This window comes from Colias croceus, chromosome 3 (genome assembly GCF_905220415.1).
Source record: "Colias croceus chromosome 3, ilColCroc2.1".
In the NCBI taxonomy this organism is placed as follows: domain Eukaryota; kingdom Metazoa; phylum Arthropoda; class Insecta; order Lepidoptera; family Pieridae; genus Colias; species Colias croceus.
In genome coordinates, this window is record NC_059539.1 from 12,873,108 (window position 1) to 12,887,948 (window position 14,841).

The 14,841-nt window shown below is 38.8% G+C and overlaps 1 protein-coding gene across 1 annotated transcript in view; it reads left to right on the top strand.

Moving 5' to 3' along the window:
* The window catches only part of LOC123706161 (toll-like receptor 6), a 135,053-nt gene that overhangs the window by 113,204 nt on the left and 7,008 nt on the right, over positions 1 to 14,841 (top strand). The window contains exon 4 of the mRNA XM_045655329.1: positions 12,759 to 12,812. Coding sequence (XP_045511285.1) covers positions 12,759 to 12,812 — 54 coding nt within the window. The remainder of the gene's footprint in view (positions 1 to 12,758; positions 12,813 to 14,841) is intronic.

Below are 14,841 nucleotides of genomic sequence, written 5' to 3' on the forward strand. Positions count from 1 at the left end.
ATACAGGTACATCATATTTATTGATGTAGGTCTGTATCAAATCAATCTTCTGTTTGCAATCAATAACACTCACTTCCAGACTCACCATGGTGCTGTAAAGCAAGCAAAATGACTTTATTCGCTCACTTCGGTTATTGTGTATTGTAAAGAGCAGCTGGTGAGGTCAACAACCGGACCCACAGGTCCAGTTAGGTTCTCAAGGCTGATGTCAAGTGTCAAGTGTCAACACATTACACTCCACAATGCAATTGTATTTTAGCTTTGAATCACCGCTTCACAACCCTTTGTATCTGGGAAGTGACTTTGCTATCGTTCAATATTAGTTTTTCAATTTTAATCGTGTCTTCAATTGTTATTGTAAGTTTTCTAACGTGAAGGAAACTCGAAGCGTACTATACTACTATCTGCTTAAACATAAGTACCTATATCTGAACTTGAATAGCTTAGTAAAATAAATGATCATCATGTTTAGAACTTGTAATATTACTTCAATAAGGGCTGATTTTTCAATCGTTGGTTAAAACTTATTCGTCGAATAATGTATAAAACTACCATTTTAAAAACGTATTCTAATTGCCCGTATTTGACAGTTTACGTGACATTTTAATGTTATCGTGTAATACTTTATTGGACGGATAAGTTTTATCCAAGCATTGAAAAATCGGCCCTAAATCATGTAGATTTATTCAATCTTAATACGTAGACATTTACTTCTGGGTCAAATATTAAAGAACATTTCGTCGGTCTCTTACACATAGGAACGAAATTATATAAATATGTATCGGTATATTTATATTTTTTACGGTTACGCAAAAACGAGACCTCCAAAAAGGTCCAAACTCCCGACTGAAAATTAAAGTTTAAGATGCTCAAAGCTAAGTTGTCATGAAGTTACCTGCACGTATACTCGTAGACTGAAAACTTGGATATATTTACGTGAAGGTTTTTTTAAAATGAAGTGGCTTTATGTAAGCGATAAATAATGTTTTTTTATAATTTAATAAATGTATTTTATAATAATATTTGATAGTCACGAAAACATACTATACTGTAGAGGGGTTGTACGGGCTAGCCGTACATCCTGACTCAGCGCTTTACACGATCCTATTTCATTACGGTGACAAGAACATCTTCACCCAGTCAGTCTGCGCTCGCGGCTCGTGTAAAGCGCTCGGGGTGTATGCGCTATATCATCTATCAATATCATTATCAACTATCAATTAATATCATCAACTATCAAATATCATTAATCATTTATATCATCATTAGTTTAGAGTATCAATCAACAATAAAGTAGTGATCAAAAGCTATATCTGGTTTTACATCATCCTATCAAACTATCAATCTATCAACTTATCAAATAAAGGAGTGTATGGGATATCATATCATATCAACTCAGCAGCCCATACATCTCTCTTTTTGGTCCTTCGTAGCTTTGGACCTCGCGTGTGGACATATTGTGTGTGTGATCAGTGTTGTGCTAGTGTTCACAAGTGAGGATTGAATCAAGGAAGTATCAGTATCAAGCAGTGAGTCTTTATATATATATTTATCATGTCTAACGCCGAAGATTTCGCCTCTCAATCATCTTCTAAGGTACTAACTGATCAAAAAATTAGTAGCAAAATGGACGAAATGATTCGGAGACAAATAAGTTACTTTAAAGCCTTTGATCATACCATATCCAATATCATTTTAGATGATATTAACGAAAAGTGGGAATTTGATCATTTGTTAAAATCGATACAGTCGCGCTGGTCTCTAATAGACTCTCTTCATTGGGAGTTGGACAGTGAGCTTGGGGGTAGAAACTCGGAATACGAGAATACCTTTATATCATACGAACAGAAATATAACAATATCATCAAATCGCTTAACAAAAAATTATGGTCTATATCACACAGAGAACAGTCCACACCACATATAGAAATACCAGTATTTAGTGGTAACTATCATCAGTGGTGCTCTTTTAAAGATGTATTTAAAGAAACAATTCATGAAAATCCATCATTATCATCGGCGCAAAAAATGCAGTTCTTAAAAACAAAAGTTAGAGGAGAAGCTGAAAGGCTCATTCAGCATCTACCAATAACCTCGGATAATTATTTAATATGCTGGGATATACTCAATAATCGCTATAATAACAAGTCATTAATTTTCCGTTCGCATATTGATATTTTATTAAATATACCTGTCGCTCAGCAAACATCATTAAATCATATCAAACGGATACATGATACGACCATAGAAACTATCAATGCTATCAAAAACTTAGGTGTCGACGTAGGATCGTGGGATCCATTAATCGTACATTTAATCGCCCAGAAATTGGACTCCGAGACGCATAACGCATATATCAATGCCTTAAAACAGCCTCGAGAATTAGCAACATTAAATGAGTTTTTAACATTTTTGGAGAATAAATTTACATCATTAGAATCATTAAAAAAGAAACCTGAGATCAAGAATTCATATCAACCAATTTATAAGTTAAACAAAAATTACAACAAGCAATCTTTTCCCACAAGTTCGTTTATTTCCCACCAAAATAGCAAACAGGCAGATATTAGTTCGCAGAAACATTATAAATGCGAACTCTGTAAAACCAACGAGCATTGTCTATTTTACTGCAATAAGTTTTTGAATATGACACCACCTACAAGACGCTGCACAGTTACAAGATTAGGTGTGTGCAAAAATTGTCTTTATTCACATCATGGTAAGCCATGTTTTTCTGAAAAAAGATGTGTGAAATGCCATGAGAAGCATAACACCATTTTACACGAGGCGTATGAGATATTAAATCCCAGTTCTTCGAAAACAGCAAGCAAACAGTTTCTGAAACATGAGTCGCCGCAGGTGCAAAGTAATTCACACGTTTCGTTGCAACGTGACATATCAGAGATTCTCTTAGCGACAGCCATATTAAAAGTGAAAGCAAAAGATGGATCATTTGTCAAAATGCGTGCTTTAATTGATCAAGGTTCTCAAACCTCACTTATCACAGAACATGCCGCTCAAATTTTAGGACAACCTCGACAACAATGTCGTGGTGTAATATCAGGTATAGGTATCAAGGAGAGCAATTGCAAAGGAGTCATATCAATCACATGTGCATCAATCAATAATAATTTTCAATTTGAAACGGAAGCATACATCATGAAAAACCTAGTTAATAACCTGCCTAATAGCACTTTTTCGAAGCCAAGTTGGCCGTATATCAATAATATCAAATTAGCCGATCCTGACTTCAATGTAAGTCGCCCCGTGGACTTGCTATTGGGGGCAGACATTTATTCATTAATTGTTATGGAAGGGATTTGTAAAGGTAACAATAATATGCCTATAGCACAAAACACACAGCTAGGTTGGATTTTGATAGGTAGCGTGAAAACTTTACAATGTAACGTCGTCATCAATAATTTGGAAGAAATTCAAAAATTTTGGGAAATCGAGGATATCATTGAGGAGTCGCAATTATCAACCGAAGATCAGCAATGTATCAACTACTACAAAAATACAACAACAAGGCGAGAAGACGGCCGTTACGAGGTTCGTCTTCCAATGCACAACAATTTTTCGGAAAAATTAGGTGAATCAAAATTCAAGGCTGTAGCACAATTTAAATCGTTAGAAAAGAGATTTATCAAAAACAATAACATACATACACAATATAAATTATTTATGCAAGATTATCATTCAATGGGTCATATGATACCGGCTTCTAATACGTCTAAGCCGGAGTGTTTCAATACTCATCATTGCGTGCGCACAGATAGCGACGTAAATTCGAAATTTCGAGTTGTATTCAATGCATCATGTAAAACTTCATCAGGATATAGTTTGAATGACCTTATGAAAACAGGCCCGAATCTTCAGCAAGATTTACAGTCTTTAATCATTAAATGGAGACAATATCAATTTGCTTTTACTGCGGACATAGAAAAAATGTTTCGCCAAATTTGGCTACACCCAGACGATCAGAACTTATTAAAAATAGTATGGCGGGACTCTAATTCGGACCCTATTCGTGAATATCAACTCACGACGGTTACTTATGGTACGAAAGCAGCTCCATTCCTAGCTATGATGACCTTAAAACAGCTGGCTAGTGATGAGAGAAATAATTATTTACATAGCTCCGCAATCGAAGTCTTAGAGAACTCATTTTATATGGATGACGTCATACACGGTTGTCATTCCATAGAGGAAGCTAAGATATTACAAAGCGATTTAATTAAGTTATTGCAACCAAGTGGCTTTAACTTACGTAAGTGGAAATCAAATACTACGGAATTATCACAAAATATAAAAGAATCCAATAACAATTCTAGTGATTTTAATTTTAAACAATCAGAAACAACAAAAACTTTAGGATTAGGGTGGAATCCCGAAGAAGATATTTTTACATTTCATTCGCAACTAGAACCCTTGAAATCATCAAAAATAACAAAAAGAGTGCTTTTATCAGATATATCAAAGTTATTCGACCCTATCGGATGGCTATCACCGTTATCAACAAAATTAAAAATTATTTTTCAACAAGTATGGGCGGCGCATATAGGATGGGATGATCAAATACCAGAAGAAATATATAAGGAATGGATCAAAGTTAGAAATGATATTAGCATGATCAAAGATATAAAATTACCACGCTGGATTCACACCCGTAATTGCGATAGTATTGAGTTACATGGGTTCTGTGACTCGTCTATGAAAGCTTATGCATGTGTTATATATTGCCGTGTAAATAAAGGTGAAGATTCACATAATATAACATTATTGGTTGGAAAAACGAGACTTGTGCCGACTAGCAAGGTCGTTACATTGCCTAGATAGAACTGAGTGGAGCATTACTTTTATCAAAATTAATGAATAAGGTTAAGGAATGCCTTAAATGTAATGATATCAAAATGTATGGATGGGCTGACAGTACAGTAGTTTTAGGTTGGTTACAAGGGAATGCAGCAAGATGGAAAACGTTCGTGGCAAACAGAGTGCAGCAAATAACAAAGGTCATGCCTCCAGATTGTTGGCGGTATGTCAAATCAGAAGAAAATCCTGCCGACTGTGCAAGTCGAGGTTTATCAGCATCACAATTGAAGGATCATTCTTTGTGGTGGCAAGGCCCCAAGTGGCTATCAAAATTTAGTGATCAAACAAAAAAGGTCACATATTCAACAGATCAAGAGTTGAAAGTATCAAAACAAGTTACCGCCACGGTAACAAATCATCAAAATAATTCTATCATAATAGATATATTATCAAAACACAGCACATTCCGTAAGGCTGTGCGAATCGTTGCATGGATGTGTAGATTCACCAACAACAAGAAGAAATATCAAAGTTACTTATCAGTGGAGGAATTGAAACATGCAACATTGCTTATTATCAGAAATATTCAACAGTTATCATTTGAAAAGGAAATATCAGATTTAAGAAGTGGTAATAATATACATAAGAAAAGTAAATTGTGTGAGTTAAATCCTTATATCGATCAACAACAAATCATCAGAGTAGGAGGAAGACTGCGACATGCTTACCTTGACCCTGACATGAAAAATCCTATCATCATACCGAATAACAGTCGTCTCTCGGAATTATTAATTAATGAAGCACACCAATCTACTTATCATGGAGGTGCTAGGCTAACATCATCATATTTAAGGCAGAAGTATTGGATTATGGGTGGCTATAGGGCTGTTAAAAAGATAGTACGGCAGTGTATCAAATGTAGGAGGCATAATCCCAGCAAGCATCATCAAATTATGGGAGATTTACCAGCGGCTAGAGTAAACCCATCAAGACCCTTCTACAATGTGGGAGTCGACTATACAGGTCATGTATTTATCAAATCAAACGCTGGAAGAGGTATCAAGACAACAAAAGGTTACATTGCAGTATTTACTTGTATGGCCACCAAGGCTGTACACCTGGAACTGGTATCAGATTTATCAAGTGCAAGATTTATATCAGCCCTGCGTAGAATGTCAGCTCGCAGGGGTAAGCCTGGTCACATCTACAGTGATAACGGCACTAATTTTATAGGAGCAAATAAAATATTACAACAAGAATACGATGAAATACTCAAAATATTTAACACACAATTTCAATCAGAGGTGGCGGATATGGGTATAACATGGCATTTTAATGCCCCATCTTGGCCTTCAGCGAGCGGTCTTAGTGAAGCAGCCGTCAAAAGTCTCAAATTTCACCTTAAGAGGGTGGTTGGCGAGCAACGATTAACATACGAGGAATATAGTACAATACTAGCTCAGCTGGAGGCTTGCTTAAATTCAAGGCCACTTTGTGCTTTAACAGAAGACTCAGAGGAGCTCGATTATTTGACACCATCACATTTCCTAGCTAGCGGTCCAGTACTATCAATATTTGAAACAGAAAGAGATCTACGAACAAGATTACATTTAGCACAAAAAATATTTCAAGACATATGGAAGAGGTGGCAACATGAATATTTAACAAATTTATCAACGAGAAGCAAGTGGAGACAATCAAAAGATAATATCAAATTAAATGACATTGTAATCATTCATGACAGCAATCTTCCCGCAGGAAAATGGCCTCTAGGGCGAGTGGTGGAGTTGCATCCTGGTAGTGATGGCTACGTGCGTGTGGTCACATTAAAAACTAAAAATGGATATATCAAAAGACCTATCATAAAATTATCAATTTTACCCGTCCATCAAGAAGAAACAGTATCAAACAATCATACAACCACGAGAAGGACAAATCAAAAATACAATTTTGCAACCGTCGCAACAACAATTCTTCTATTTTTTATGACATTATTTACAAACACAACCGCCTCATATACTATCACTCCGCTACAAAATAATACTAGTTTAGTTTTCGACGACATTGCAAAAATGCATTTAATAGCAGATGACTGGAGACTCATTGTTTACTACGACATGAACCCGTATTGGCATGGCGACATGGCGTCTCGCAAGTATTTAGAATACTTAGAAACCATCTGTGTTAAGATAAAACAACATTCACATTGCGAAGGTGTCATGTATCAATTAAATCACGAGTACTCCGAGCTACAACATTACAATAGATTGTTGCTAGATCAGCGTCTGGACGGGCACGCGCGCAGACGGCGCGGCCTTATCAACGGTGTAGGTTACGTCGCTAATCAGTTGTTTGGGATACTCGATAGTAACTTTGCCGAACAGTACGAGAAAGATATCGAATTAATTAAAGTAAATCAGCGACACATGGCTAGTTTATGGAAAAATCAAACTTCCATTGTAGAAGCGGAATTTAATCTTATCAAAAGAATTGAATCAGTTATGCAAAATCATCATAAAACCGTTACCAAAAAGTTAAATGAAATCGACATTGCAATGGGCGTATTGCAGTCGGAGATGCAAAACAACACCTATATCAGCGAGTTTACGATGACAGCACTAATCGTTAATAATATTTTAATTAAACTAAAAAGCATTCAAGGTTATCTATTAGAAACTATTACAGATATATTTAATGGGAAATACAACATACACTTTTTAACCCCCAAGCAACTGCAGGAAGAGTTGAACATAATATCATCCCAATTATCAAAAGATTTATCATTACCCACTGACCCCACGAATCCATCAAGTATTTACAAATTGCTAAAGATCAAAGCTAGACTATCAAAAAAGTTCCTTATATTTGAAATATCAATACCTCTAGTTACTAGAGATACATATGATTTACTCAAGGTCATTGCTATACCAAAACAATTTGGAAAAATATGATCAGTGTAGTACCTATTAACGAATACCTGGCGCTAAATATCAAGAAAGACTCATTCATAATGCTATCAGAGATCGAATTACATGTTTGTGAGAATCAAAACATAGATACAATGTTGTGTCGCATTAACAAGCCTATTTATCATTTTAATAACGAAAAAGATTTATGTAAGAAAGCAGAAAACTCCAACAGCTGTCTAACTGTTGTGAATAAATGCAAGAATATTTTAGTTTCAATCAACAAGCCCAATAAATACTTTTATTTTTGCTGCAACAGTTGCCAGTACAAGATATTATGTGAACGAAAACTTATGGCCATCCAATTAAATAACACCGGAATCATATCGATTGATCAAAATTGTTTGATAAAATCATCTGAATTTTATATTCAAACTTATAGAAATAAGAACAATATATTACAAATAACACCTGATATGAACACTTCATTAATATCACCTATCAATAATTTAATAAATTTATCATTAACGGACCTGCCAGCCGATGAGAGTACAAATAATATCACATCAAATATTATCAAGATTGAAGAGCAAATTAACAACATCAAAAATATTGATCCAGTCATCGATGGTATATCATATCACGATATTCATCACTATGCGATGATTTATCTCGCCATGGTCACTATGCTGGTGATCGGTGGCATCTTATTCTGGCGGGCAAGGCGGCGAGCACAGGGCTCACCGTCTCAACAACAGCAGCAGGGGTCTCCCGCGCGAGCTAGAGGCTCGCCACTTCAGCAGTCGCCGGTGTCGTCGGTGCGAGCCAGAGGCTCGCCCCTTCAGCGGCCGCTGGGGCCGGTGGCGCGAGCTAAGGGCTCGCCATTGCAGCATCAAGTGTTAGTGAAAAGTGATAGTGAAAGTGCAAAGAGCAAAAAGTGTGATCGGTCCACTTCCCCAGTTAACACTCTATCAATTTTCAATGTATAGTATTCCCCTGTGTTTAGCATTTAAGATCATAATATATTGTTATATCACCATCATTAGATATAAGTTCTTATTGTTTATCACCTTGTTTAGTTTTAGATCATTATCATATTATCATCAATATCATCTTTTTGGCCTGGGAGCATGTACGGGCTAGCCGTACATCCTGACTCAGCGCTTTACACGATCCTATTTCATTACGGTGACAAGAACATCTTCACCCAGTCAGTCTGCGCTCGCGGCTCGTGTAAAGCGCTCGGGGTGTATGCGCTATATCATCTATCAATATCATTATCAACTATCAATTAATATCATCAACTATCAAATATCATTAATCATTTATATCATCATTAGTTTAGAGTATCAATCAACAATAAAGTAGTGATCAAAAGCTATATCTGGTTTTACATCATCCTATCAAACTATCAATCTATCAACTTATCAAATAAAGGAGTGTATGGGATATCATATCATATCAACTCAGCAGCCCATACAGGGGTTGTGAACTCAAAGACAATACTGATCGTAATGATTTTATTTTGCACACAATATCCGTATTTATATTTAGCTAAGTAATAGATTCGCTTCCTTAGAACCCACTAATAATGTTGATCAAAAACTTCAACAAGTCATTGAAATTCTAAGGGATGAGGGCACAAGCTTGTTCAAAATAAAACCCACCGGCAGGAAGTCAAAGCTTTCGCGGGAGACTCTGACCTTGATGAACGAGCGACGCGATAACCCACACTCAGCTTTGTCATCTCAAAGGATACTTAATAAGAAAATATCTAAGTTGGTTCGGCGCGACCTTAGATCCTACAACACTCTTGCGGTCGAAAAAGCAATCGAGCAAAATCGTGGATCGAAAGTGTTCGCGCAAAATCTTGATAGATCCTATCTGACAAAGCTGACCACATCCACTGGGAGCGTCGTGACATCAAGACCGGAGATTCTCGCGGAGGTTGAACACTTCTATGGCCGCCTGTACACCTCACAAACACCCAAGCCGGCACCATCAAACAAAGATCCCAGATCCACCTTAACTCGCCACTATACCGATGAGCTTCCCGAAATCAGCCTAGACGAATTAGAGATGGCCCTAAGACAACTTAAAAACGGAAAAGCCCCGGGAGAGGACGGAATAACCACGGAGCTTATAAAGGCAGGTGGAGCTCCTGTCCTAAAAGAACTGCGGGACCTATTCAACTCTGTTCTCTTTACTGGGAGAACTCCGAGGGCGTGGAGCGAAAGCGTCGTGGTGTTGTTCTTTAAAAAAGGGGATAAAACCCTATTAAAGAACTATAGGCCCATATCGCTTTTGAGCCACACCTACAAGCTGTTCTCAAGGGTCATCACTAACCGTCTTGCACGAAGACTCGATGAGTTTCAACCTCCGGAGCAGGCTGGGTTTCGCAGCGGTTACAGTACCGTAGACCACATCCACACTGTGCGGCAGATTGTGCAGAAAACAGAAGAGTACAATCAGCCCCTGTGCATTGCTTTTGTGGACTACGAGAAAGCCTTCGACTGCATCGAGACTTGGTCTGTTCTGGATTCCTTGCAGCGCTGCCAGGTTGACTGGAGATATATCGAAGTGTTGAGATCTCTGTACGATGCCGCAACCATGTGCGTCCACATCCAAAACCAGCGTACCAAGCGTATCCAACTACGGCGAGGGGTGAGACAAGGTGACGTTATCTCACCGAAATTGTTCACCAACGCGTTAGAGGATATGTTTCGGGCGCTGAATTGGAAAGGACGAGGCATCAATATCAACGGCCAGTACATCTCACACTTACGATTTGCTGACGACATTGTCATTATGGCTGAATCGCTGCAGGAACTTAAACAGATGTTGAACGACCTAGCTGTGTCCTCCTTACGAATCGGTCTCCGCATGAACACAGACAAAACAAAGATCATGATCAACGACCGTATTTTACCGGAGCCGATAGTAATAAACGGAGTCCGCCTAGAAATTGTTCAGGAGTATGTATACCTAGGGCAAATGCTCCAACTAGGTAAGAACAATTTCGAAGGCGAGATCAACAGGCGGATACAGCTGGGTTGGGCGGCATTTGGTAAACTCCGTCGAGTCTTTGTGTCGTCACTACCACAATGCCTTAAGACCAAGGTCTTTAATCAGTGCGTCCTACCAGTTATGACCTACGGAGCCGAGACGTGGACACTCACAGTACGACTGGTCCACCAACTTAAAGTCACTCAGCGAGCTATGGAGAGAGCTATGCTCGGTATTTCTCTGAGGGACCAGGTCCGGAACGAAGTTATTCGCCAGAGAACGAAAGTTACCGACATAGCTCAACGGATAAGCAAGCTGAAGTGGCAGTGGGCCGGTCATATGTGCCGCAGAACGGACAACCGCTGGGGCACATATGTCTTAGAGTGGAGACCGCGGCTCGGTAAACGTAGCGTAGGACGCCCTGCTACACGGTGGTGTGACGACATCCGCAGGGTTGCTGGTCAAAACTGGCGACAACGAGCAAACGACCGGGCTCAGTGGCGTGCCATGACTGAGGCCTATGTCCAGCAGTGGACGAATGTAGGCTGACAGTGATGGTGATGATGATGATGATCCGTATTTATACAAAAATCGACCAAAAACAAAACCAATCAGAATTCTAATGTTGAAATTGAAATAGAATGCGCTCTGATTATGAAAAAGAATGCGCCGGCCTGTACACAATAATATGATATATATAAACTCTATGCATGTCTCCCATAGTGTCCCCCCTCAAGCGAAGCGAACATTTTTCTTGACGACGCGTCCACTTCTTGTAGTGTAGGGACGTGCCTTGTCCGTGTTGTAGTCTGTAGCAGGAACTGACGACGTAGCACTCGTAGGTGTAGGTGTAGATGCTACTGCTGTGCTTGCCATACCTTCAACCTCTTCGTTTAATATGTATGCAGGCTTGAGTCTGTCAATTGATACTACTGTAGTCCGAAGTGGTAAATGCATTTGGTAGTACTTGTCGTAGCGCTTCAGCACTTCATAAGGGAACTTAGATTACTTCACGTGCCGGTGAACTTTACCTCGTTGACAGCTGATACAAGACTTGGTCCATAACGTAGCGTCTTTATTCATTGCTGGCCAGAAAAACTTCGATGTTATTAGCTTCCGAGTAGCTCTAATACCAGGGTGGCATAGTCCGTGTTGAGCGTTAAATGCCATATAACGGTATGCCTTCGGTAGAAAGGGACGGGGCGATGCGCTTGATATCTCGCACGTGATTGGTCGATCGAGTCCGGGTAGCGTGACTTCACCGAATGTTAAATTTGTTTGGGTTTTTAATTTTCTGAGCTCTTCGTCGTTACTTTGGTCGATGGCTAACTGCTTGTAGTCAATTACATTAGGGCATTGGATCTCTTCGATGCGTGACGTTCTCTTCTCCTTTGATGTACTTGATACTCGAACAGAATTGACTTATGTAATACAGCCGCGTATATTGCTAATAATTCGCGAAAATACACGCTGTAGCGACATTGCGTAGCACTCATTGCTTTAGAGAAAAAGGCTAGCGGTTTCCATCGGTTCTCAATCTTTTGTTGAAGAACAGCGCTGACACTATGATCCGAGGCGTCAGTCATGATGGCAAGGGAGCAGCCAGGAATGGGAAAACATAATGTTGTCGCTTCTGTGATGCTTTGTCGGCATTTCTCAAAAGCTTCAATTGCTGCAGTAGTCCATTCGATAGGCGTTTTGTCGTTCTTCTTTTTATTATGTAGATACTTGTTAGAGTTGTTATATGCATAACTCTATGCATGTCTCCCATAATACAATTAAGAGCTTACCAAAATGATAATAGTTAAACAACGTGCTTCTATTAAACTCTCGTAAACGAAAACGACCAAAGCCAAACACGTCACAGTTCTGCAACTTAAGTTTTATTCCAAATTCGCCTAGTGCGGGGCCAGCGCGGGGGCAGAGCGGGGCAGAGCGGGGCCACTGGACATTTGCAACTCAAACACGAGGGCAATTTGTCGGATTGAAATTATCGGCTATCGACTAATTCGCTTCTCCTCTTGTCCCCAGATGGCGCGCTGTGTGAAGAGGATTGCTGACGTCAGCACGTCCAACGCTTTTTTTGTGAGTATTCACTACCTTCTCTTTCTACTGTAAATACTGGAACTTTCAGTGGATCAGTATGTTGTTTAGAACACTAAAAGACGTTCAAAATATATATCAAAATATGTATTTATCTAAAATCACAGGTAAGACAAAAGTCTCACCAAGTTTACTGACATGAGTACCTAATTGTCTTTTTGGCAATTATTAACACCTATCGGCCTTTATTAGTTGTAATCCTTGGAATATAGGAAGGTGATAATTAAAAATCCATATCGCTTCATAGTGTTACTTTTTCAGCTACATTTAAAAATTTAACAATAAACGAAAGACTTTACAAAGAGGCATATTTAACTTCAAGAGAAAATGAACATATTATAAAGTATACAATAACATAACTACCTACATAATATTATATACTCGTACCATGAAGCCCGATCACGCATATTATGCTATAACGTCTTACGTCACAAGTCAGAAGCTACCAAAGCTCCTCCAGGCTCCAACCATTACATGCGTGCATGTTTGTTTGTTAAACACGTGTAATGCATGAATATTCCTATTTGCATTTGGGAATGTCTGCTTGAACTACCAACTATTTGCCATATTCTGATTAGCTTCAATGGATATGAAACATTATGCCGAATTAGAATTTTAAATATTTGTCAAATCATTTCAGAAGCACATCATCCCATGAAACACGTGAAACAGATTAAACAAAACGGCGCAGTCCCAGTAAATAATAAATTGCAAACATAGATGATATCTATGGAGGCGCGCATTACGCGCACGACACGCCGCACACCACATTCTCTTCGTATTGAATTGTTTCCCATAAATACAAGCAATTAACATACACCAATAAATCTGTCGAAAATATTGATAACGTTACACTCGCGAGCGTTCCGCAAACAATTCGTCGCAGTTATCGTAATTAAATCCGCATACAGCGAGCCCGTCTATTTGGCCGACAAATCGCCGACAATTCACCGACGATTCACCGACAATTCGCTGACAATTAACAGTTTCCGATTAAACGGCTCGCTGTTGTCGCACGGCTGCGTGCAGGTACAAAATCTGCATAATGCCGCTCTCATTTGGCGAGCGTTTGTCGCCAACAAATGAAGCGCGGAAATGCATTCCACCCAGACCCGGATTGCCGATGCCCGCTGCACGCTGCTAATAACATTGCGCCGTACTTAGGGCTGCGGTTCAGCGCCCCAATAGGTACACGATACTTTGTTTCGATTCGGATAACTTCCCAAGATAGTTTATAAATAATACACTAACTTGATAAAGGCTAAAAAATCAAAATATACTCAAATAGCCTTAAAGTCTGCATGCATGTAAACACATGAAACTCAACATTATAATATAATATGCGCCGTAGAAATGTAATTCTCGCTTCGTCAGAAAATGGATCAATCGCTCAAGTACAGGAGCATAAAGCTATAAGGAAGCGGTAGGTACGATTGTTGAAGCATCGAGACTCCCCTGGCCAGAGTACGGCGAGCCCGCGCCCTTTGAGCGGCCCGCGCTAACGAATGCCGGAGTGAAATGGCCAGGAAAACGCAAATATTCGCAGAATGTACGGTGTAATAACCGTTGCAGCTTTTATTTTTCGTATCAATGCACGAACCTCGGAAATTGGTTTTAGTTTGAATCTGCTATTCGAAATAGATTATCGGGCTTCGTGCGTTACCTCTAAATATCTGAATAACGAGCCGCGTAATATAATTGGTTACGGTATTGCTGTCCACCAAATCGAATCACTATTTTATTTTCGTATTACTGAAGCGTTTTAGCGAGTTGATGGATTTGGTTTATTCTTTAAACTAACAAACAGGAAGATATAACCATAAATGGCATTTTTAACCACCTTCACTAATCAGAAGAATTGCTAATTTTTTTAACTGCAATTTATATAAAATTGTTAACATAAGAATCTTAAAACATTAAGGTAACTTTAAATGATTTCACAAAAATATTCCTAGACACCGCACACAGCGTATGTCATTCCTGTAAATTAAAGCCCAGACAAAAAGTAATT